We start from the raw sequence: 24,082 nt of genomic DNA on the forward strand, positions 1-24,082 counted from the left end.
AAATTTGGAGAAGAAAAGAAGATCGATGCATTCAGAGGTACACTGATCTCAATTCGAGGAATCAATCTAACAAAACAAAGTTTACGTCACTATTTGCCTAACAGGTATATCTGTTTTTTCATTTTTCTTAATAATTTAGTAAAAATAATGCTCTTTTTTATTTGTTAGAATTTACATGTTGTATAAAATAATTTCTTCATTATATAAGTCAGTTCTTAGAATTTGTTCCATGTACTGGTATTCCATCCTTTCCCTAACTACCTTCCCTCCAAACTTCATCCCATTGTCTTTATTGCATTCCCCTCGAAGCATCAGAGAAAATTCAACAGATCATTTGCATTCTAAGAAACTCAATTCTACAAATCGTGTTTTATGCAAAAATTCTTAAACACAATAAGCTTAGAAACATGGGAAAATAAACTAGACAGACATCAACCACAACCACAATCAAAACCGAAGCAAATAATACATATATATGTTACAGTACTGCTGCCAAATGCAAACATCAAAAACTTTATTATTCTTCGTCGCTATCATTGCCAAAAACTGATGCAACTGCAACCTTTTTTGGCTTCTTAGCAGCACTTCCGAATGAGCTCTGCAAAATGAATGAAATGTTAGCAAGTTCAATAAAATTTGTTTAAAAAAATACCCATCAACCAGAGTAGTTGTTCTCCTCTAAAATAAATTTGCATTTGTAACAAATGCAATCATGCCCGTTCCCATGGTCAATTATAGGAAACAGTTGACCTCAAATAATGGATCAAGTTACTGTAGTTGTTTGCACAGGAGAAATAAGACTCTTCGAACGATAAACAATTTTCAACTTCACATACAGTCCTCGGTCTCATATAAACTGTTGAAAGTCTTAACTTTGAGTTGAGCATACCTTGGAGGCACTGCCTTTAGAAGAAAAACCGAACTTTAATGATTTCCGTTGATCCTGGTCAGCAAGTGCAGTGGCAGCTCTTGGGCCACTGGGAACTGGAGCAGATCCAATTTCTTCCTGTTTCTGCTGCAATTGCTGTTGTTTACGGGCATCAGCACTGAGTGGGATTTAAGGAAGCAAAAATAAGATGGATTGCACTAAGTTTCACAAACTAAGCTGCAAAAGAAATCTCAAACAAAGAAAATGGCAGGATACGTTAGAACAAATTTAGCCATCTCTCTCTCCTGTCGTTGCTGTTCTCGTTTTTGACGATCATCACGACTGCTACTACCATGCATTTCTCTCATTTCCTTGAAACGCTGCAGATGTAGACAATGGTTTATAAATATACAGACAAAGCAATCAACAAGAAATGTACAATAGCAAGATAGTCATTTACCTTTCTATGATTGTGATCATAAGAACTCAAGTGACCTTCAAACTCCATAGCCAACTTGTACTGCTTGTTGCAAAGTTCGCAATAGAAGACCTTGCGTATCTCTTTGACCTCAGTTTGTATTTTCTGCTCACGTTCTGCTAAAACCTGGATTTTCATAATTTGCACGAAGCAGGCAGTAGAAGCCACCAAGGTAATAAAAACTGCAGGAAATTCTCAAGAGCTTCCAAAGTTGATGTTCCCTTATGATATACCATTCCGGTCAAAAGACACACATATATGCTATGTGCTGCCTTCTGCTATATGATTTGGGTTTCAGAAAAAGTAAGGCATCAACCTCAATATTATCTAACAACTGAATATTTATACCATCTGCCTATGAGTTCAGAGGCATACCTCCCGCTTCTTTGCGTTTTCCTCAGTTTCCTCAACCTCAACATCAAGTTTTCTTCGTTGGATATTTTCTTCTGCAGTGAAAAAATCATCTTCTTCTTGTTTTCCGATTCCCAACTTTGGGTCTCTAATTCCAGATTTTATGGGCTCAACTATGCCTGCATATATAATAGCCAGAAAACCTTCACAGCAGTTGTTTAATTAGAATCTTTGAACAAAACGGCTATTGCCAAACCATCCCAAAGATATGACTACTAAAACTTGAATATGCAAATTTAATATGGGAAAGAAACAAAGAGAAAATAGTTTCTTCATGTTGTTCTTGAAACAAAGAAAAAATAGCTGTTTATTATACCAAATGACCCACTTACAATATTAAACCCCAAAAACTTCAGCATTTTGTGAAATGGAACTTCTCTACAGTACCTTAAAACATAACAAATGACAGCTATATTTAGCAAAATCATTCACATAGAAAACAAACCATTTCAGCAACAGCTTCACGGATAGATATTATCTTGATAATATTGATAAGAAAGGGGAAAAATGTACAAAGAAAGGTATAGCAAAAACCTTCATATTTTGCCACTAAAAAATGGAAGTCAAACAAATTGAATAGAACCTCAGAAAAATCAAAGATTTCATTGTTTGAATGTTCAAAATCAGTGTTCATAAGAAAAGGGAAGATCATTTTTTTTGGTTGAAAAAAAAAAGAAAGAAATTGAGTGAATAGATACACAAAAAAAGAAGAAAGAGGTGAAAATTTAACGCCATAAACATATTTATAAATGTATTCGTTAATAAAGCAACAATACAATTGCAGTTGTAAAAGCCTCTGTAGAGTGAGGATAAAATAAAATAAGAATACAAATTCAAGAGGCACCACAAACTTCGAAATTCGGCAAAAGGAAAGTACAAGAAATAGTACTGGAGGCAAGATTCGGTATGGAGGTATTTCAAGATTTCAAAACATCATTTAATGCAATGAGAAGAAATTCATTTGAAATTCATTTTCGTTGCAATAATAAGGATTCTGCATATTTCATACCCTGCTCATCCTTTCCAAGACCTTTTCCTTTCCACCCCATTTTCTGCAACAGCCTGAACCCAACATTTGATGATGTCAATTTTGTGTCTAGTGATGCTTGTTCCACACCATCCAGATCAACATTTTCTGTTGGCTTTTGATTGATTGGCAAACGAAAGTCTTCTGCCAGATCCTCGATGAGGGACTCCTAATATGCCAGAAAAAGAAGACATTCACCTCAACAAATTAGGGCAACTTAATTCTTGTTACATTCAGAATGTCTTGGAGATTAAGAAAACAGATACATCACGGGAATTTTAGTTGTGCATCCAACTGATTTTCCTCAAAATATTATGGTAAACTTTTTAATGGATCATGAAAGGCATATCATTAGTTGGCATGCTTCATTAAAAAAATTCATGAACAAAGCCCAACTCCAGAACCAGGTTAGTGAAACCAGAATTCCATCAGATGCTCCTTGTAATAGATCCAAGAATCATAAACATAGAGGCTGTACATTACCTGCTCCATTTCATATTGCCGTCTATCTCTACTGCTTGATTCTTGTTTGCCATTGATCCATCTATAGTCCATTCTGCACCACCTATTGTGAACAAAGCAACGGAAAAAGGGTTCATTTCTTAACAATGAGTGCACTAATCGCAAGTTCGGGACTGGAAATATGGAGAAATCCATTGGTTACCCCAGTCTAGTCATGGGTTGTTAACACTAAAATCTAAACAAGTAGAGGAATGTTTTCGATTGTTCCTTTACCTATTTTAAAGCAACACTATGGACTCATTAGAAGAAAGTAATGAATTTTAAGAAATTTGTTTTCCACTTATTCGTAAATCTTTGCAGACCATATTTATTACATAAAATAAAAGCTCCCTATAAGACCGGAAACTGTTTTTATCTAATGTAACTACCAAGACAAATTCAAACTTGCAACTGCCTTCTAAGTCCCTAACCATCAACGAAAATTGTCAGCTTACTGTTACCAGTAGTAGTAATTTGATTATAGCAGCAAACAACACGCAAACAATTCAAACACACTACAAAGATAGTCTACACACACCTAATTCTTCTACACAGTATAGAAATGACACTTAAATCTTCTTGTTACACATCTGGTAGGTCTTGTTGAAAGGCACATTTCCATGACGCATAACATCATTACCGCCTTCGAAAGGAAGCTTGTCCTAAAGTGCGAAAATAGGACAGCAAAGTGCCATCTGTTCAGCTGACACTCATGTTGAATCAGCAGGACAGACACCTTCCAAGTGGATCAAAACTTCACATCCTTCATACCGGTAGAAAGAATCCAGAAACACCTCTAGAGCGGGAATAGGAACACCATGGTGTAGCAATGGTAAAGTTGGTGACGTAGGATCTGGATCATGGAACCTCTTGACAAGACATGAAAGCTTTTCCAATAAAAGACTAGCTTCAGCGCCACAATCTTTCTTTCTTTCTCACCCTTCCTCTCTCTTTTGTGCCATCAGGACAGACAGCAAACTCCCTCTCTCTATCACCTAAGCACCCTTCTTCCTCCTCCAGAACCTCTTGTATTCCAGCAGCAACACTGCCTCGAACAGTTGCCAAAAGTTAGTTCCATTCTCCTTCACCTTCCCAACCAATACCATGGAACCCGTCACCAATACATGGAACTCTATAGACAGTGCACAACCTGACACGAAGGTTTAATATGTCAAAGGAAGCATAAAAGCGAGCGGTGATGCCCACATTTTTACACCCCATTAATTCCAAGAAATACAGTTTTTATTGCTTCGACTTCATTCAAATGGATGGACCGAACTAATGTTGTTTATCATATGGGATAGGCCTGGCTGTATGTGCGCCAGGCTGGGCAAGCCGAAAGGGCCTCCTTGGTTTTGTCTAATGTGGTGATTACTATCATGGTTCAGATCCAACATTGGACCCCAGCCAGTGGATTGCCTGACCCAAATAATTAATTTAAAAATCTAGTATATTTGATAAAACACATCTCACATATTGCAGTAGCCCTAGAGACCCATCTCTTTTATACCTCCCAAAAACACCCATCCTCTCCAATTGACAACTATAAACTGACCTGCCTACTTATGAAAATCAGCATACTATTCATTTCTGGGCAAATATCTGCAGTATTAACTAATATCCTAAAACAATAGTGCAGGGACATGCAAGGCTCTTATACCTCTATTCTAAGCCATGCGTTGGCACCTAATTCACCCCAAACAATATTAATATATTTACAAATAACGCACACCAAGTCAAATTTCAGCCTAACTATTTACAATTTTATTCAAAAACTTAATTTATTATGCAGCAGGCTCCTCAAACAACATCGAATAACAAATGAAACAACGAAAAGAAGAATTAGGCACAAACTGAACTTTAACATAAAAAAGGGGGAAAAAATCATCATCTCAACACTCGAGCAAACCCTAATCTCGACCAAAACCCTGATTTGATTTCAGATCAAAACCCTCAACTTTCACGACTTGTGCCTATTTCTCTTATGGCTAATTGCTACCCCAATACTCAGAAAACCGATCAAAACCTTAATAGTCGTAAACTGTAATCGAACCCTGGAACAAACTTACCAAATCCTACCCTCCTCCAACAGCCGCTGCTCGTGCGTCTTCTCTTTCTTTTCTGCCTTTTCCTCCTTCACTCTCGTTTCGTTGGCGAGTACGTTCTCGTCCCTCTCTGTAAATAGCTTCTTTGTCACGGAAATCCTTGTTCCTTATTCCTTAAACGGGGTCGTTTTTGGTACGGTGAGGAACATTAATAAAACTTTTATCTCATTTCCAGATAATTTAATAAAATAAACTAAATTTGTACATTTAATTATATTATTTTAATTACCGTTGACTTTTTCTTTTTTAAAAAACTTATTTTAATTACAGAAAATATAATATATTTATTCCATAATTTTTATTCTGATAACAAAATTTTTAATAGTAATCTTTTAATTACGATATAATTTTAAATTAAATATTTATATAACGCGCACTTACTGTAAAATTAATTTTATTACTTAATTAGAATTTTTAGTTAAACCAATTTTGTTTTACATAATTATAAGAAAGGTTGGTTTTAATTTTAGTATAATATATAGTGTTGATTTAATTTAAAATAATAAAGAAATGGAGAAAGATATTTTTAATTTTGAATTAATTTATTTAGAATTTAAAATTTTATATATTTGAATTTTTAAAAAAAAAAACAAAACAAGACTTTAATTAGATAATTATAAGAACTGTGTATGCATATAGTTTTTACTTAAACAGATTGTATTTTAATTTATCAGTTTTAAGACAATTCAAACTAAATAAAAGTATACTATTAGAATTTCAGCCTGTGCCATACAATGTATATAACGGGATTGTATGTATGTATGTATGTATATATATTTCTATCTTATTAGTTCTCAGCGTGTGCCATACAATGTATATAACGGGACTGTATGTATGTATGTATGTATGTATGTATGTATATTTCTATCTTATTAGTTATCAGCCTGTGCCATGCACCATAAAATTATATTACTAAATTTTCAGTCTGTGCTGTGCAGTGTTTGTGTGTGTATATACATTTCTATGTCATTAGTTATCAATCAGCCTGCGTTATGCACCATAAAATTATATGATTAGATTTTCAGCATGTGCTGTGCAATGTTTATAACGGGATTGTGTATGTATATAACATTTCTACCTTATTAGTTATCTGTTATACCTTAAAGCTGTGGCTAATATAATAAGCCTAGAGATCCCATGGCATAGAACCCATCATCCACAATCACAATCTGCAACAAGTCTGTCATGGCATAAATGACTTGAAATCAAAATTGTCTCTTTCTTTTCCGAAAACTGCTAAACAAAGTAGTATCGCATACTTATCGGCAATCCACATTCTTATGAATCGGAGAGTAAGAGTTATTTTCCTTTGTCATAAGCAGCTATGTTCTGGGGCTCACATTCAGGGCTGAACAGGCGAACCAGCAAAGCAGTTGTTGAGCTTACAGAAATGGCTCCACAACCTGCCCACCTAAGACTTCTGGGAACTGTAATTCTAGGACCTGCAAAATCACAGAATGATAAATGTTTCATATCTATATATATATATATCAGGAACGAGACACACAAATATAACTAAACAAAATGCCGTGATTAGGACTTTCCATGTACTTATATACCTCGGTTACAGTCACAAGGTCGAGAGAGGGAAAAAAAACATTGATAGAGAATCAGCGAATTAGTGAATGCAGAATTCGGAAAGTCTAAAATTTTCCTGGCCCTAATTCAGGTCAATGAATCTTGTTTCAATAACTTTTAACTATCCAACCATAAAAGTAACCAGAAATATTGTACTTCAATGCCGATATATCCTGCAAACTCTCAGACACTGGAAAAGACTATCAAGTTTCTGTCGTCCTTACATCAATCCAATGGTTATAGCACCAAAATTCAGGGATACAACTTATATCCCCACTAATTGTAAGCAAGATCAGAATCAGCCAACTAAAATTTCCAGCTTCAGCCCTTACTAAAACCATGAAAAGACTCGTATTAGGAGGAAAAATGAAGCGAGCAAGCAAATAGAGAAAAATAAAGGTCGATGGGGAGATAAAATAATTTTTTCTGTCTTTTATATACCAGAAGTTACAGTAAGCCTCTATTTCTACACACAGGTTTCTGATCTTAGATAAACACTGTTTTTTAATTCAAGCTATCTATGCTCATATGCCTTATCTGCATGCCTTTGAATTTGTTTGAAATTTGAATCTGTATCTCTAATAGTAGGTTGAGGTCTACTTCACTTGATCTGAACTTCAACAATAGGAAAAAAAAAAGCGCAAGATGAAACCATCAATCAGAAAACTTTTGAGAAAGGAAAAACAGACCATAGTGTAGTCTACAGAGCACCCAAAATCCTAATGCTCCACCTACGGTGAATATTGCAGCTGTCTGCCTCATCAATCTGGAGCAAGGTTTTGCATCCGACCTCATCAGTTCACCATCAGAAAACCCCAAAAGTCGCCTCAATGCCATTTTTTTTTTCCTAATCTCCCAATGCAGTGCTTAGCTATGCAGCTCAGTTTCTAATCCACTTACAGGCTTTCGAGACAGAGAGAACTGCACAAACACCATAGTAGCCCCTTTAGCCCAAAGAATAAAAGGAGTATGAGCAAATGCAAGAAATAGTTAGCAAGAATGAAAAATACAAATTGGAATAACGAAACATAAAAGAATTTCTTAAATATTTTAGGACGACATTAGAAAAAAAAAAAATTCAATGCAATATGTTTCTAAGAATCATTTTATCGAGCACTTGGGAGACAAGGCGTGGATAAGTGATTGCTAAATCTTCAACCTCCCATTGAAGTATACCAAATTAAAAGATGCAGAAGTTAAAGGAAGCAGAACCAAATTTGGAGCAGATAAAGTGAGATTACCCTGCTTTTGGTTAAAATGACCAAAGAAGATCGGATGATACTGGAATAAAAGGACCCAAACACATTACTCACAAATTCCAGTCCTCCTGACTTGATCAAAAGTATCCCAAACAGATAGCTCAATACCGAATCCTCACCACATGATTAATCAACAAGCATGTCTATTCCAAGTTCAAGTTATACCTAGTTCACGGAAACGTTCAAACAGAGGAGACTTGTCTTCAGATTTTCAAATAAGGAATTTAGACATTTACACAATGCCAAGTTCAACAAACAACTCAATTCAAATTTATCGACAACAGGAGTTGAAGTTTAAAGAGATCCTCATTCTCTATACTTGGATTACCTAAGGAGAAAAGCACAGCAAACCGAAGGGTGAGCAGACTTTGAAGCTCCTCCTTCACGAACCCAAAAAAATCTCCTGGATTACCTAATGTTTCTGGAATCCGAACTCTCTGTTTCCTCTTCCGGAACCAAGTCCCCTCGGTTCTAACTTCTGATACTGGCGGCTTGGGCTGAGAAGTTTTTAATGGGCCGGGCCGAAAGAGAGAATAGGATTTGGCAAGTAAGAAAGAATATATTGATTATGCCTCATCAACGGCTATCAACTTGTCTTCCCTCGGTCAACGAAAACGCCGTCGTTTTCAGTTTTTAAAAGCCGCGCATATACTGTTGAATATTAAACTTTCAAGTTGAAAACAAAACTAGCCGTTAGCATGCGTTTCTCAACAAGATAATAACTGGACCGTTGCGCCGAAAAAATTTAAAAAAAAAAATCAAAAAGAAAAAAAGATCCGTTACCAGAAAGTCTCCTTCTTCTTCTTCTTCTTCTAAACTCATTGACATTTCACTCCGTAGATTAACTGAATACAGGTGAAAAACAGTGGAAACACAGCTTCGAGACTGAGAGACTTCAGTATGGGTATTTAGAGGGAAGAAAGAAAAGGTGGAGACAAAAGGAAAACAAATAAATACTTTCTTATTGAGCTAAGACCCACTTAGGTGTTTTGAGTTCTTCTTCAATCAATCATGGTTGCAAGAACCCCACCGAAGCAGAGGAAAGTGGTGGTGGCTCCTCTCAACCCTGTTTTGCTAAGAGAAACTCTGAAGAAGGTAAGCATTAAAGTAGATTATTATCTCGTGTACTAAGTTTTCTTTTTGAATACTCTTCGAAAATCCCTAGTGGGTTCAGGTTAGTGAAGGCGGGACTGATAGAGTTTAGGTCAAATCTGCCTTTTTTCTTTAATCTCTAAAGTTTCTCAAAATTATATTACATACTCAACTTTCCCATTTGATACTCTCAAGTGGGTTCCAGTTAACCCAGGAGAGATTGTAGTTGGGTAAGAGATGGAGCTCAGATCTGCAATTTTTAGATCTAAATTTCTCAAATTTGTCAATGTTGATTTATTGAGGGTGGGTAAATTTTGAAGGTGGATAAATGTATGTCACGATTGCAAGAGTTACAGTACACAGTAGCAGGAGGGACCAAGGTGATATCTGGGGTTAGTCTCAGTCCTCGGAGCACAAGGGGTTATTTAAGAACTAGTCTCAGGTGCAAGCAAGAATCTTTGAGGTAAATTTCAAAACTTTGGGTAAGAAACAAGTGAAGTTCTTTGCGGATTTGATTATAATTTTTTGTTTGTTCAAACGGGATCTCTGTATTTTGCAGGATGAAAAATGCTGCTCAGAAGAAATCTCCTGTTGGGAAGTTTCCAGCGAGCACAGGAGGTGAGTCTCTTCCGTTTCTCTGAAACTTTCCTACTCATTTTCTCACTAACCAAACAGAAGCATCTGGATTATTCAGGGGACTGGCGACGAATGTCACTGCCAGCGATGCTAGTCGGAGAAACAGTCGGAGAAATTCTCCAAGCAAGCCAGTTTGCAAGAGAAATCGTAGCTGCAGTAACTGAAAAACCCAAGAAGAAAACAGTTCTTCCTATTCAGGATCAAGCCCCAAAAACACCAGACACTGACCAGAAAAACCAGAGACCAGACCATGAAAACTCTGAATTAAAAGCTCGAAGAAAGAAGGAGAAACATAACAGGTTGCAGCTGATCCGAGCAGAATCCAATTCTCCATCACTGCAAAAAGCTCGTTCCAGAATCAACTTCAAGGTTTCTCCCTTAAAAATAAAAGAAAACACAAACACTCGCTATATAGCAGCAAACAGAATCTCTCCCAAGAACAAACCGTGGGCTAAGAAGACTGTTCTTTTCCCAAACCCTCTTTTCCATTCAACTCCATCTTCACACCAACAGAAGTTCTGCAAGACAAGGTCTCCGGTGATAGCCAGAAACAACAACAAACAGACGACGACTCCGCATAAGTTTCTGATAAAGCTGCCGACTTCACCACCGTCGGCTGGTTCTTCCAAGTTTCGAGTCAAAATCAGGAGTCCACCGGTGGCAATTTCTCCCAAAAGGCAAAACAATTTGAGCAAGATGTCGTCAACTGCGGCAAAGCTCCGGCGGTCTTTGTCGCCGGCAAGACTGGCGAATAGATTAGTCTCGCCATTGAAGAGCAGGAAAGGTGTACAGAGACCGGCGGCTGTGCCACCTATTCGATTCTCTACTGGGAGAATTCAAGGGGCAACTCTGATCTGATTCATAATCGGTAAAAAAAAAAAAAAAGAACTAAAAGAAAGTTTGATCTTTTTTCTTCTGGGATTTTGATTTTCCAATGTTTATATCAGAACTGATTCTTTACTTTTTTCTTTTCTTAATGGCTGTGAATTGTTTATGTTCAACGTACATTTGCTGATGTACCAGTTTGGGAGCTAACTTTATAATAATTTTATGTTAATTTCAAATATTTGTATAGTTAATTCCATATTAGGAACATAAACTATGAAAATTCATTACTGTAATGAAAAGTAAACTTTTCCTTTTTAGCCATACACATACATCAGAAAGTTCTGGCGCACACACATATACTGCTTTGCAAATAAATATTAGTAAATATATCCCATTACTAGGTTTTATAAATTACTTTTGAAAGATTAACAAATAAATATTATATTATTAATATAAAGTATTAATTTATATCAGAGGATGAATCTTCAGAACAAAATCAGAAAAACAAGATGAGCTGAAAAACGTGGCACAAAATCTTGTAGTATCAATCTCAACCCTGCAAATGATTTATTCTACATCAATAATACAACATGCACAAGACACAAACTTGAGAGTTGAGACTCCTTTGTCCATTCCCAACATCTTCAAAAACTACCCAGACAACCAGACACATCATTTTCAAAAAGCTACCCTCCTCAGTGGTTCAATAACAAGAACAAGATAACTCTTCTTTGTTTCAACCATTTCCGGACACCGGCTTTGAGACTCTAGAACAGGGGAATAAGACATTATAACAGGCGGGACAATGAGAGTTTGCTTTTGATCTTGCTTCTTCTCCATTCTTTGGTCACAGAGATGGCAAACTGATCTGCGCTAGGTAAAAGAAACAGCTCACACTCTTCACAGAATTGTGTATCTTATGTTCAACTCCAGAAACGAAAAATGACCCTATTTACAATCATTTGCTAGGAGAAGCAAATCTTGTCCTCTCTCTCTGACGATTCAAGATTCGATCCTTGGGAGATGATGTTTTTCCTCCCATTCCCGCTTGCCTCATCATCTCTGCAAGTAGGTTTTTTGTATTGATGCAGTATAAACAACTATAATACACAAACTTATAAATAAAAACCTACTAAAAGATCAATCCTATGTATTGCGATAAATATATGTAGTCAGCATATATCTCCCAAAGAGAATAAAAAATAAAGAAAAACTGTTAGTTCTGTATTCTATTTAACTTGCATCTTGAGACAATTGAGAAAGTTCTACCTCTCTTCCTCTCAAGTTCTTGGTCAAGCTCTTCTTTCCACTTTCTCTGTCTCTCGGAAAAGCTCATACTGTGATAAGCAAATTATATACTTCAGATGAAATCTACAGCAGAGAATCAATCATGGATCATGCTAAAGAATACTGACCTCAGGCTACTTGATTCCTGCTTAGCATCTCCTAGAAGTCCTCTCCAATCACTAACCTGCGACGACGAGTTGTCTTGTGGAGTATGATCACCTCCATCATCAATATTTGAGACATGCTTGCTATTACTCCCGGGGCTTCCCGTACTAACAACATCAGCAGCTGTAGATGGGGATCCAGCAGGACCACGAGCGGGTGACCTGCTTTTTGGAGGCAATTTCAAGTAATTTGAAGGAGTCTCATCTCGTCGATTCTCAATTAAACTTGGAGAGGACACCACATTCAAACTGTTGTAGAACTCTTCATATAAGGGTGTCTGTAGTTTCTTCAATTCTAAAGCCTGACAGTTTAGTATCACTTCGTATGTCACAAGAAGGATGTGGATCAAAATTTGGAATAACACACCTGGACAACAGTAAGTTGACTGGCATTCGAAAAAAAGTACCTTCTCATCCAGAAAAGCTCTGATTTTTGATTCAGTAAGTTCCTCATCATCCTCAGACAATGATGGTTGATCTGTGTCCATTTTTGTTCCATTCTGCTCCACTTTAGGACTCACTTCAAATTTGCAATTCCAGTCACCAGAGAGCTCGCACATAGTATCACAGTTCTGTTCCAACGCCAAATTTAGCTGCTGGGTGTCCAAATAATCACAAAGACGTCTAAGACATTGGAAAGGCAAGAAAGTAACTGCTGACCTTATTGTTTACATTTCCAGGTTTTAAAGAAGAGCTAAGCTTCACTTCACCAACCATAAAATCTTCTTCATCAATCCGACACATATCATCATCACTGTTGCTTGTTCCCCTGAGGAGCTCACTTTCTGGCATTTTCTCAGGATAGGCACTTGAGTGGTCTAGGCTACCCAGATTACAGATATCTACAGAGTCAGTGCATGTAGGCTTTTGACTGCAAGAAAATTAATCATAAGATCAAAAAAACTGCACAAGCATCACAACAGATTCTCTGGCCATTGAACAAGACAACATAACAACTCCTTACAATGTTTCGAGGTTTTTTCCATTTGATGGTGAAGGAGTATCAGAACTTTCCTGATGGTAAAGAATTGTGTCCACTATAAGATGGTAAAATGAATTGAATAACTGAATAAAGAGAATCTAATTAAGCATGAACTTACAATGACTGAATCAGGGAAAATGGGATTAGATTCTTCATGTTCCCCAGTGACAAAGGGATGCTGCACATAATTAGTAGATAACAAAATGAAACATTTATAAATATTTAGCAGTTTATTGTTCATTGCCAATGATTCGCCAAGCTTAAAAGAAAGTTTCAGCAACTGCACTGCTAGTGCTCAGGTAAGGAGCAATATTGATTTAACTAGAATTACCTTAAGCAATTCAGATGCTACTGGTCGCAAATTTGGTTCCCTACAAATCGGGAAAATAACATATGTTAATATTTCAGAGGAGAACCAGAAAAGAAAATTTAATAGAAATGTTGCTTATAATATCTAAGTTGCTCCCAAGCTTTGCAACTCAACTTATGCTGTGAGAAATTTCTACTACAACTATCTTATTAAGGGGAAGAAAAAGCAACAAAGCTGTTATACTTCTGCAAACATTTCAGCAGAAAATCTTTTGCATCAACAGAGAGATGCTCTGGGATTGGTGGATGAGACTTCGTTGTCCCAATATAGAACAGAGCAGCAACCTGGGGGAAACAAACTGTCAGTAAAATAGATAAAAGAGCACTTCTCCAATGAAGCTCTAAGAAGTTTGCTGAATGGACACCTCTTGGTACTGCTGGCTCCAAGGAGGCTTCCCAGTTGCCATCTCAATCATCGTACAGCCAACGCTCCATATATCAGCAGAGCTAAGGAATTATTTCCATTAGATATTAGCAAGATTTGGTTTGCTAAATCAAATTATGAAAAATGAAGTCAAATGTACAAAACAAAAGGAAAATAAGAAATACAATCTTGAGAATGAAATATTCTTATTATATCAAAACTTATATAATATACTGTGCTATATCCAGAAACAATCACTCTTCTCTCATGCACATGATCATGTAGATTTTTGAGGGATTGCTTACAAGCTATGCCCAGTCTGGAGAATAACTTCAGGAGCCATCCAATAAGGAGTGCCCTTCATAGACTTGGCACCCGAAACGGTAGCCTAAAATGACAAGTACCAGGTTAGATAGAATCTTCCATGAAATATCATTTAAGGATAAAACAGTAGAGAAAGTCAACTACCAGCTCCACAACTTGCTTGGACGCACCAAAATCTGCAAGTTTAATGCATCCTTTATTATCTACAAGAATATTTGCCCCCTGAAGATAGATAAAAGGGGCATATCATCTGATATGAAATGTCGAGATAGATACCATGTGTCTTTACCAGATGTAAATTAAGGGAAAATAAAGGTACCTTAATGTCCCTGTGCATAATTCCATTGTTATGTAAATATTCCAGCCCTAACAGCAGTTGCTTTGTGTATGTTCTCATAACCTGCATAATAAATACAAATACAAAGATTAGCATTTAAAAGAGCTGCAATTCAAGAGCTCTATAGAAAACACTTACAGCCTCTGGGAAGGGTCCAAATTTGCCCAAAAGAGATGATATTGATCCACCAGGAACAAATTCCAACAGAATATTTAAAGTTTCCTCCTCCCTTACCGTACCCAAGTATCTCTAAAATTCATCATATCACACCCAGTTAGGAACATAACACGGCTCCATAATGCACTCAGAAAGAGGAAATCATTACTCACTACAATGTTTGGATGGGAAAGATTCTTGAGAAGTTTCACTTCCTCCTCAAGGTCCTTGATGTGTGCCTACTTATACCAACAAGAACAAAGGTAAATTAGGTTAGAATGTGGTTATTATTCGCGGATCCACATCAGCTAACAAAAAGATGTAATTCATAAAACTTATGAATCTTACAGTTAACCAGCAACAAAATTCACAATGTTAAGATTTGTTATTCGATGAAGGCAATGAGAAGAATCCTTTTAAACTCCTTAATAATTTTTTTTGGTTGAAATCAGAATAATTTTTTAGCTAATGAGGACATAAGAAACACATAACATTTGTGATTTACAAGGTTGAGTTTTTATTGAATCCTCTAAAAATCCACTAACAAGTTAGCATTAAAGAAGATAGCAATACTACAGAGTACAACACGAGAAAATGAACAAGCTAACATTCTAAATTTCTGATTGACTCTAGGTTAGAAGTAGGATGTGTTATTATCCAGAATAGATTATAAGAAGAAGAGAAACAGCAACAGAGAATAAGGGACAATGCAAAAGAATTTCAGACAGTCAAAGGGATGAAGCACAATGAAAAATTAACCACAAAAGGACAAAGTGGAACCTGAGCTTTTTCCTTGAAAGCACTATTGGCTGCAACCAAGACCTGAAAATCAACAACAAACCAAATCCAAAGTCAGATTAACATCAAAACTATCAAAAACCCAAAACCACAATTAAGGAAAAACTTGAACCTGGATAATATTATCAAAATTCAAAGGAGAAAAAAAAAAAACTTAAATTAGCATATTCTGAAACTGGAATTTACCCCAGTTAACTAACCAAAACTCATTGATTATCCACAATAAAGAACCGGAAATTGCAACCAAATCTCCAATATGTTCAAAACCCATATCAAAATCCAACAACGACGAACTGAAACCCATGGTGCAAACACTTTCCATGAAACTTGGCAGGTTTACTGAGAACAGACTGAAACCCAAACTTCATAGTGGCAATAAACCAAAACGCATTTCAGGGAAAAATAAAAACCCACCCAAATGCAACAATCCGCACTAGAACCAAAACCCAGTCAGGGTCCCAAACACAAAATTAACTGCAATACACAGAAATCGAACTCCAAGAAAACAGGAGCAAGTTCGGTATGGACGGAAAACTTAGCAGCAAAGAAAAACTAACCTGCTTCACAGCCAAAAGCTCCCCCGAATCAAGATTCATCCCCATGTAGACTCTCCCAAAAGCGCCGCAACCGATCAACTCGCCTTTGCGCCAGCGGATCGGAGGCGCCATTTTGGGAGGAGGAGATTGGGAAGGAGAAGGAGAAGATGTTTTGGAGAACACCCGTGATTTCCGAATGCAAGAATTGATCTTGTCGACAAGGGCGCCTGCAAGTGGTAATGGTGGCTGAGGTGGGTTGTTCTCTTGATTCTCCGGTGCTGGACGGAACACCAGTGATCGGCGAACTGATCCGAAGAGGTCCTGCATCGAGAGAGAAACGAATTGGGGAATGCAGGTTACTTGGGATGTTTCATTTGGTCGGCAAAAGGGGGTGAGAAAATGAGAAAGAGAGAGGGGAGGGAAAAGGTGATGGAGATTCTTTTTTCAAAAAAAGAGAAATTAAAAATGAAATTTAAAAATTAAAAAAAAAACAAAAACAAAAAACAAAAAACAAATTTCCATAACAACGCCGCGGTATTTTCCTATTAATTTATTATTATTTTTTAAATAAACTTAAACATGATTATAATTATTATTTTTAAAATTAATTGAGAGGTAATAAATTAAATATTAAGTTCTTAATAATTTGAATTATTTTTTTTACATAACCGAATTTATGTATTTTGTTTTAACATCCCATTATAATTAAATAATTATAACATAATCAGAATTATGAAAGTAAAATAATAATTAGATTAATCCTGATCTTACTGTAAATTAAGCATCTAATTTTATAATTAAATAATTATAGTTTGATTTTTTAATATGGGTTTTGGAATTTTTTTTTTAGGGGAATTAGGAATTTTTAATTGTTGATAATTAAATTATTAAATCGATTTAAAGGTAATTCTTCTGTTTAAAAATTTTAGTGGTGAAAATAGATATATTTTCACAATTCACTTTGTTTATATAATTTTCTTTGGTTATTTTATAATAAGACAATAAATAAAATACAATTCTTATATTATATCTCTGCTAAATAAATCAAGAATTTTTGTGAATTTAATTTAAAAACTCCTTAGAAAGTTTAACTCAAAAATGAAAAAATTAAGTTGATAAAACAAATCAAGGGAGAAAATCAAGCCTGCAATCTATTTGTATAGATTTTTTTTTTTTTTCCTCAATAAATCTATTTGTATAGATACAGGAAACAAATAATATTAACTGAAGTTGATCAAGAAGTACAACAATGGAGAGCTTGAGAGCTCGTTTCACTGAACCAGATGGTACTGTCTAGGATCCTTAATTCTGATCCTCCAATGTCTATCACTAAAACTACCGTTCTCCGCTCTCCCTCTCAACTTCGTCATCCTCGTCACCATCCCCTCCGTCAACCCACAAAATCTCTGCAACTCCACCGGCAACAAATCATAAACCTCCCACCACTTCTCGTGCGCAGAATCACTCGCAAACCTCCACCTATCCTTCATGTCCCAATTACAATCATAATCTCTGTAGCATATCCATGGCTTCCACCCCAAATAATGCAAAGCATACACGTCGTCTCCTACCTGCCGCTTCGCATTCTCCTTCTTAAAAATCTTCAGCTTGTTCACCTTCGACGGCCACCTATGCCACCACGTGAACATCTCGTTGAGAAAACCCTGGTCACCCCCGTTGTAGGATTTCACCTTAAAGCTTTGCCCCATCATTTCCTCAAAAGCACATACGGAAGGCTCCACCAACATCAACCCGGAATTGAAAATAAACCTGTCGTTGGGTGCGGCGGAGAGCTGGGGGTAAGTGAAGAGGTGATCGATGTTTCGGAGGACGAGGAGATCGGCGTCGATGAAAATGAGTTTTTCGTATTTGGTGAGTTGCCAGACTCGGAGCTTGCTGTAATTCCATTCGTTGTACGAGTTTTGTTTGGCGAAAGGGTTGCGGATGCGGTGGACGAGACGGGTTTTCCAACCGGCGGCGCGGAGGGCGCGGACGGAACGGGTGGTCAAGAAATTGTCGTGGAGGAGGAGGAGGACTCGGGTGGTGTTCGTGCGCCGGAGGCTCTGGGCCAGGGCGATCGCGCCGCAGACGTAGGATTCGGAGGAGTGGAGGATGGTGACGTAAGCTTCTTTCCGGGAGTTACTGGTTCCGTTGACTTTTGACTTTGAAAATGATCTCCAGATTTCTTTTCCTGTTGCAGCCATAGGTAAATTATTAAGAACAGTATTTGCATTTCTACCGCTATATTTTAAGGTAATTATACAACGTGCATCGGTTTTCAATATATTATACAATTAAACCCCATTTGGGTTCTAGTGTAGTTGGTGGTGGGTCTGATTATACATATATATATACATATATATATATATATATGTATATATATATATACAGGGATGAATATCGAAGAATAGTGACTGCTCAACCTCTCCCAGGAGAAATCTTAGTCCGTCAATGTCAACTAATTAGTTTAGTTAGTGATTAATACACATTTTCTAAAACTCGAACGAATTTTAAAATTAGATTATTCACTTGTAGACTATAACATTTGTTGCAATTTAGTCCTAATAAATCAAACTTTGTACCCAGTACCAACTTACAAAATTAAAGTTTGCTCAAGAACAGACTATTTCCTTGAGATTATATAACATTTTGGTAATATATCTATATATATAGATATACATATATATATTTATCTAAGTTAGCTTAACTACCATATGAAATAAAAAGTATTATAATCAAAATCAAACTAAACCTTACCTGTCTGCGACCATGGAGGAGCAATCTGGCATGAACCGACCGGCATTAGCACCTTCTGCTTCAACCTCCTCATTTCCGGCTTATAAACCCAGTAATCCCCTACATGCTTCACACGATCATCGCACCTGAACATCTCCTGCATAGGCCCGCACGATCCCACAAACACAACGTACGCCGTCCGATCAATCTCGTCATCGTCGTCATAATCGCCGATTCTCCCATTTTCCACCACTAAATTGGCGACCACCAGATTAATCTGCAGCCGCACCACATCCCTCACTCCCCCCTTATCCGACGTCGTACCGCACGGAACCTTCGCCACCACAACGTCCAGTCCCCGGTACTTGTCGTCGTCCAGCGGCGGCATCGGGATCTCCGGACACCGCGGGGCCCGCCACTTATGCTCTTCGTCAATCCATTCCGGGAATAAATTTTTCCATTTCAGCTCCTTTGAGACCGGCCGGAAATGAACGTGGACAGTCTCAGCTACCGACTCGTCGACCTGGTACTTACCCTTTACGTCGTCGTTTAAGTTCACGAGAGCCACCTTGATCTTCCTCCCACTACTGAGCTTCTCCTTGACTAGATCGTACCAAACGGGGTGCGTTATATTACCTGCGTGATCGTCGATCAAATCGATCGGACGATTATCAGACTGGAGCCGGCGGTCAATGTCGTTCAAATTCGCAGAAAACGGCCTGATGGAGAAAACGAGGACTACGAGGAAGAAGGAGAGGCTTAAGAGAGGGATAAGGAAGAATTTGTGGGAGCTTAAGGGCTTAGCCGGCATGTTTCTGGGCTGGATTAAGCTCTCTCCACGTCTGTTTCCGGGATTTGAAGAGACGATTTATACAGAGAAGAGAGGAGAAGGGGGTTGGTGTAAGAAGCGTTTTTGCATGGCTGCACGTTGGCCGTTGAGTGGAATTGTCAATTTGTCTTATTATTGGCTTTGAGTCTTCAGAGTACAAAATCTCACGCGCTTATATAGTGCGTGACTTGGCTTGTATCGGTACTCCACGATATGGATTTTCTTTACCTCAAAAAAAATTAAAAAAGAATCTTCTTAATTTTGGGATGGATTTTGTTAATTAGGATTCTTATTGCTTAAGTAATAATCATAAACACAATTTATTAAATAATATTATAAATTATTCGTATTTTTAATTAAAAATTATTATTCTATGCCCTAAATAACGTGTCGTGTGACAATTAAATCTTAAAATATTATTTTTTTCAGAACTTAATTCTGAAATTAGTTGGTATTAATTTTAATAAATTGAATAATCAAGGATAATAAATTTTACTTTGTTTAATCCAGTGAGGTTAATTAATTTTAAACGTTACAATAACTATTTTTATGTCATAATTCATTTCTTACGTCACCTAAATATCCTCTGAAAATTGAACGAAAATTACGTGCTACCCAGGGGAGTCAGCCGAAGTTGGTTTTTTTTTTTCCGACCCGCGGATCACGAGGATTACCACGTCTGTGACGTGAAGTTCTATAATGTCGCGAGTAATAATATCATTCCCCTCAAAAAAAAAAAAAGAATTTGCCAAATGAGGAACATATTTTTGATATTTAATATTTGGGGTCGCTCATTTTTTATATTTATAATTCAACCACCGAGGAGTAGTAATTAAACCACTGCCTTAATTAGTTAGATTAAGAATTGGAGAGTAATAATTATGGCTAGACGTTACGGTCAGCAACAAATCCACACCGTTCAATTATATGTATATCATTAAATAAACGGCTGGGATTCTTTTGAATCAGTTGCTGCTAAGCTTGTATTATATTATTATCCACTATGCTAAAATAAGTTGTATAATCCCAAATTAGCCGTCATAAATATTGTTGACTAGGTACAGCTGACATTAAATATAAAAAAGGAATATATATGTATTCCTCAAATTGTATATTCTGAATTTGTGATTAATTCAAGATTGTTCGTGCATTTAAAAGTTATCTTCGAACTGAATAGCAGTCTTACAGTTTAAATTCTGAACATAATACTTAACAATAAAATAATTTACATCGACGCTAATCTCTACCTTGTTCAAACGATATAAACTTAGTTAGAACATGATTGAAATATCATGTTTACAGAGAAAGTAATCATTGCGCTGACCGCCTGACTAATCAATCATTATTCGCTCCTCTTTAGCAATCAGATTCATAGTTATCTATCTACAACACTTCTGAAAATTATAAAAGAAAATTTTCATCGGTGTTTTTTGGTTTAAAATTTACAATATTTAAATGTTGTATTATTTAACATTCATTTTATTATATTAAAAAAATAAAAAATTAAATTTAATATAAAATATAACTCGTAATAAAGTTGAGGGTATAAATCGAATCATATATTAATTTATTTTATTTTTATTTTTTTAAAAAAATTATTAAAAAATAAAAGCGTAGAAATTATATAATGAATTTTCTAAATTATTTTATTTCTAATGCACTAAAAAGAAGTGGTAGGACAAATTTTTTGTTTTTTCAACTACTCTCTATTGTATTAGAAAGTGTTGGAAAGGTAATCAAACCAACCTAATCAAATTTTATATGTAAAGTAAACCGTGAGATTTAATTCATAGCTACTCTAGCTAGCCTTATTGAGATATAACCTAAAAAAAATGGCTTTCTCGTCTAACCCTAAGATTCTTTGGAGTAAAATTTAAGTTTATAATTCAAAAAGAACTAATTTGAGATGTATAAATACATAATTATATATTTGTCGACAAAATTAATTCTTAAATCACACACAAAAGTAGAAAAGAGAGTAATACAAAATTCAACAGGGTGCCTACGTCTACGGATAACACTAGTAAAAAATTATTTTACTATAGTAAAAAAAAAAATTTATCGTTGGTAAGTTTGCAAACATATATATATATGGAGTTTTTTTCAAAAAAATTTACGGTGGTCAACAATATTTTATAGTATATTGTATTTAGACCCAAAAAATTTGATTCAATTGTAGTCTAAATTTTATGTGTAAAAAATTAAATTTGTTTAACACCGGAAACAAGCAAGCATTCCCTTTAGCTAAAGTTCTCTGAGCAAGTATTCTGCTTTGTATCTTTCTCTTTACCTTTAATTTATACTGTTTTTTAGAGAAATTTATAATGTATATATACATTAAAATTGTATCGTTAATACGTATCTCTGGTTAAATATCTATTATATGTTTCCCGTTTCTTTTTTCTTCTCCATCTATACATTATTTTTCTATATGTATGTATGTATGTATGTATGTATGTATGTATGTGTGTGTATGTATACCAATTAATTTGTGTAAGGTTGAATAATGGCACCAAATTGACCCCACTACAGGTAATGGAGTTCTTTTCATTCTAACTTTTCGTAAGTCTGTATATATATATATATATATATATGTTCCATAGTGACTTTACCTTAAAGAAAAGAATGTAAATAACATATACCCATAATATTAAAATACAAACTACAAACACACACACACAAACACATATTTTATAATATATACCCATAATGATAATAGTTTATACAGTGTATCCACTACTTGAGATTTTTAGTGGTTCAAATTCTAGTCTTCCTCGTATAATTTGGTTTAAATCCCAGAAAGATTCTGGCCCGAGTTATTTTTTAGTTCTTCACTATTCCTCTGCGCGTATAAATATATAGAGACACATGTATAATCATGCCAGCGAGTCACCCTAACAAAGCTGCTTTTGTTATGAGCTATGGCGACAGCTACATCCGCCGGGAAAGGTTCAGAAAGCTATTCGTTAATGGGTCTGTTGAGCGAGTTCAAGACCGTGAAAGCTGGTTCAGCTCGGAGACCGAGAGTTCTATATCTGGTTTCTTCCCTTCTGGAGAGAAGCATTGGGAAGAGCAAAAAGAAATTGTTGGAGCTGTTGGGACCGAGACGTCGGGAATTAGAAGATGGAGTAACGATTTTTGACAGGACAAGAGCGCCGTCCCTGAGCATCGGACAGTATCTAGATCGAATTTTCAGGTACTCGAGTTGCAGTAATTCTTGCTTTATTGTGGCTTTGATATACATGGATCGATTTCTCCAGAGGACTGGTGCTTTTCTTACTTCCCTCAATGTTCATCGCCTTGTGATCACTAGCGTCATGGTCGCTGCGAAGTTCATGGACGACGAGTGAGTATACCTACGTACATACACATATGTATATGTATGTTATATCATTACTTGTATATACACATATTAATTTTTTAATCTTAGTTCATATTTGATTACCAGAATAATTTGCAATTTCTACCTCAGTACTTGCAGAAATCGATGTCGGACAAATTAAAATTTAATTTCATACGGTTTAGTTTTCTTGAAACTTAGACTGTGCTTCTCTTTTGATTTATTTACCAGATATGAATTAGGAATCCAACTCCAAAAAAATTCCAAGTTGCGGATAGCATTGATTTTAATACAGAAACTGGTTTGAAGTTCAATACTTGCAGGGACTTCTCTTCATTTAATTATATTCTTATTGAATATGCAGGTGCTATAGCAATGCTTATTATGCTAAGGTTGGAGGTGTAAGCACAGCAGAAATAAACAACTTGGAGATAAAGTTCCTCTCCACTTTGGATTTTAGACTCCATGTGACCACAGAAGTCTTCGATAACTACTGTATCCAGCTACGAAAGGAAGGAACCGCGGCTAGCAATAACCAAACTGACCGAGCCCCTTGAGGTCCGTGGCTCAGCCGAAACAAATAAACAAGGAAAATTATGTGCTTCTGAATCGGTTTTCTAAAATTTTCATGTAAGCAAGCACTTAAACAATGTGTAACTTTATCTAATTACCGCGAAAGCTAAGTGATTACTATATAAAACTTGGCGTAATAATGAGACCCGAACAAACAAAGATAAGGTGAACAAGCAACTTGTAAACCATATCCAGATAAAAAGTGTTAACAAACTTCTAAACTGGAACTTCTAGCCTGTATAAAATAATAGCTGATTTAATCCAAATTCCCATTCTGAATATTCTCTTTTTCCTAACTAAAACCAAAAAAGCTTATGGAGATGAGCCTAAATTTTCCTCTCCCCCAGCCTGAGGGCCTGCACAGGCCATTCTTTTCCTTCTTCCGCTTTCTTCTTTTCCTTTGCTAAGTATTGGGGCATAAACAGGGTCATCTATGCAGAAAAATATAATCATCTGAAAGGCAGATGACAGTAAAACATGCAAGATATGATAAACTCAACAACC

General features: G+C 36.1%; 6 protein-coding genes across 11 annotated transcripts; 2 read left to right on the top strand and 4 right to left on the bottom strand.

The window, feature by feature from the left end:
* Positions 1-316: 316 nt before the first annotated feature.
* On the bottom strand, positions 317-6,570 carry LOC110815456 (D111/G-patch domain-containing protein). 3 transcript variants are annotated; one of them, XM_022043260.2, is made up of 9 exons: positions 5,355-5,453; positions 3,824-4,435; positions 3,268-3,349; positions 2,767-2,953; positions 1,722-1,900; positions 1,329-1,472; positions 1,145-1,248; positions 890-1,046; positions 317-598 (listed from the first exon to the last, which is right to left on the bottom strand). In XM_022043260.2, exons 3-9 carry the CDS (start codon positions 3,337-3,339, stop codon positions 518-520), a joined length of 924 nt encoding a protein of 307 aa, XP_021898952.1. In that variant the 5' UTR covers positions 3,340-3,349; positions 3,824-4,435; positions 5,355-5,453; the 3' UTR covers positions 317-517. The 3 variants fall into 3 exon arrangements, with proteins under 3 accessions (XP_021898952.1, XP_088070997.1, XP_021898953.1); XM_088214871.1 differs by lacking the exons at positions 3,824-4,435; positions 5,355-5,453 and adding an exon at positions 6,490-6,570; XM_022043261.2 differs by lacking the exon at positions 3,824-4,435 and having other exon boundaries at positions 1,722-1,876; positions 5,355-5,454.
* LOC110815457 (40S ribosomal protein) lies at positions 6,504-8,856 on the bottom strand. 4 transcript variants are annotated; one of them, XM_022043263.2, is made up of 5 exons: positions 8,556-8,856; positions 8,210-8,392; positions 7,658-7,889; positions 6,650-6,832; positions 6,504-6,570 (listed from the first exon to the last, which is right to left on the bottom strand). In XM_022043263.2, the coding sequence occupies exons 3-4, from the start codon at positions 7,803-7,805 to the stop codon at positions 6,690-6,692; spliced, it is 291 nt and encodes a 96-aa protein (XP_021898955.1). In that variant the 5' UTR covers positions 7,806-7,889; positions 8,210-8,392; positions 8,556-8,856; the 3' UTR covers positions 6,504-6,570; positions 6,650-6,689. The 4 variants fall into 4 exon arrangements, with proteins under 4 accessions (XP_021898955.1, XP_021898957.1, XP_021898954.1 ...); XM_022043265.2 differs by having other exon boundaries at positions 6,504-6,832; positions 8,282-8,392; positions 8,556-8,853; XM_022043262.2 differs by having other exon boundaries at positions 6,504-6,832; positions 8,556-8,849.
* A 109-nt stretch (positions 8,857-8,965) lies between these two features.
* Positions 8,966-11,019, top strand: ATN (cyclin family). Its single transcript, XM_088214869.1, has 4 exons — positions 8,966-9,322; positions 9,640-9,782; positions 9,879-9,937; positions 10,014-11,019. Exons 1-4 carry the CDS (start codon positions 9,239-9,241, stop codon positions 10,811-10,813), a joined length of 1,086 nt encoding a protein of 361 aa, XP_088070995.1. The 5' UTR covers positions 8,966-9,238; the 3' UTR covers positions 10,814-11,019.
* A 300-nt stretch (positions 11,020-11,319) lies between these two features.
* On the bottom strand, positions 11,320-16,530 carry LOC110815454 (mitogen-activated protein kinase kinase kinase ANP1-like). The gene is made up of 17 exons (XM_022043256.2): positions 16,122-16,530; positions 15,547-15,588; positions 14,940-15,005; positions 14,749-14,859; positions 14,593-14,673; positions 14,418-14,495; positions 14,255-14,337; positions 13,951-14,032; positions 13,770-13,870; positions 13,548-13,587; positions 13,335-13,394; positions 13,199-13,248; positions 12,895-13,105; positions 12,642-12,806; positions 12,199-12,536; positions 12,053-12,120; positions 11,320-11,845 (listed from the first exon to the last, which is right to left on the bottom strand). Exons 1-17 carry the CDS (start codon positions 16,425-16,427, stop codon positions 11,742-11,744), a joined length of 1,986 nt encoding a protein of 661 aa, XP_021898948.2. The 5' UTR covers positions 16,428-16,530; the 3' UTR covers positions 11,320-11,741.
* A 707-nt stretch (positions 16,531-17,237) lies between these two features.
* PGSIP5 (plant glycogenin-like starch initiation protein 5) lies at positions 17,238-19,802 on the bottom strand. The gene is made up of 2 exons (XM_022043185.2): positions 18,858-19,802; positions 17,238-18,291 (listed from the first exon to the last, which is right to left on the bottom strand). The coding sequence occupies exons 1-2, from the start codon at positions 19,645-19,647 to the stop codon at positions 17,372-17,374; spliced, it is 1,710 nt and encodes a 569-aa protein (XP_021898877.2). The 5' UTR covers positions 19,648-19,802; the 3' UTR covers positions 17,238-17,371.
* Positions 19,803-22,563: 2,761 nt separating this feature from the next.
* LOC110815475 (Cyclin family protein) lies at positions 22,564-23,912 on the top strand. Its single transcript, XM_022043288.2, has 2 exons — positions 22,564-23,011; positions 23,370-23,912. The coding sequence occupies exons 1-2, from the start codon at positions 22,587-22,589 to the stop codon at positions 23,560-23,562; spliced, it is 618 nt and encodes a 205-aa protein (XP_021898980.1). The 5' UTR covers positions 22,564-22,586; the 3' UTR covers positions 23,563-23,912.
* The last annotated feature ends 170 nt before the right edge of the window (positions 23,913-24,082 follow it).

Source organism: Carica papaya, chromosome 3 (assembly GCF_054855325.1).
Source record: "Carica papaya isolate Zhongbai chromosome 3, ASM5485532v1, whole genome shotgun sequence".
NCBI lineage: Eukaryota > Viridiplantae > Streptophyta > Magnoliopsida > Brassicales > Caricaceae > Carica > Carica papaya.

Bases quoted from the DNA above. Each gene is read 5' to 3' on its own strand.
- PGSIP5 (XM_022043185.2), bottom strand. From the start codon at position 19,647: ATGCCGGCTAAGCCCTTAAGCTCCCACAAATTCTTCCTTATCCCTCTC. The intron at 18,292-18,857 runs GTAAGGTTTAGT...TGGCTGCAACAG, and splicing joins TCCTCCATGGTCGCAGACAG to GAAAAGAAATCTGGAGATCA.
- ATN (XM_088214869.1), top strand. From the start codon at position 9,239: ATGGTTGCAAGAACCCCACCGAAGCAGAGGAAAGTGGTGGTGGCTCCT. The intron at 9,783-9,878 runs GTAAATTTCAAA...TGTATTTTGCAG, and splicing joins TGCAAGCAAGAATCTTTGAG to GATGAAAAATGCTGCTCAGA. The intron at 9,938-10,013 runs GTGAGTCTCTTC...TGGATTATTCAG, and splicing joins GTTTCCAGCGAGCACAGGAG to GGGACTGGCGACGAATGTCA.
- LOC110815457 (XM_022043263.2), bottom strand. From the start codon at position 7,805: ATGGCATTGAGGCGACTTTTGGGGTTTTCTGATGGTGAACTGATGAGG. The intron at 6,833-7,657 runs GTCTGTTTTTCC...GTGATTTTGCAG, and splicing joins GCTCTGTAGACTACACTATG to GTCCTAGAATTACAGTTCCC.
- LOC110815475 (XM_022043288.2), top strand. From the start codon at position 22,587: ATGGCGACAGCTACATCCGCCGGGAAAGGTTCAGAAAGCTATTCGTTA. The intron at 23,012-23,369 runs GTGAGTATACCT...TTGAATATGCAG, and splicing joins GCGAAGTTCATGGACGACGA to GTGCTATAGCAATGCTTATT.
- LOC110815454 (XM_022043256.2), bottom strand. From the start codon at position 16,427: ATGCAGGACCTCTTCGGATCAGTTCGCCGATCACTGGTGTTCCGTCCA. The intron at 13,588-13,769 runs GTATAACAGCTT...CCCGATTTGTAG, and splicing joins CTGCTGAAATGTTTGCAGAA to GGAACCAAATTTGCGACCAG. The intron at 13,106-13,198 runs GTAAGGAGTTGT...ATTTTCTTGCAG, and splicing joins GGAAAAAACCTCGAAACATT to TCAAAAGCCTACATGCACTG.
- LOC110815456 (XM_088214871.1), bottom strand. From the start codon at position 3,339: ATGGACTATAGATGGATCAATGGCAAACAAGAATCAAGCAGTAGAGAT. The intron at 1,901-2,766 runs GTATGAAATATG...ACTGCTGTGAAG, and splicing joins TCTTGGAAAGGATGAGCAGG to GTTTTCTGGCTATTATATAT. The intron at 1,473-1,721 runs GTATGCCTCTGA...ATGAAAATCCAG, and splicing joins AAAACGCAAAGAAGCGGGAG to GTTTTAGCAGAACGTGAGCA.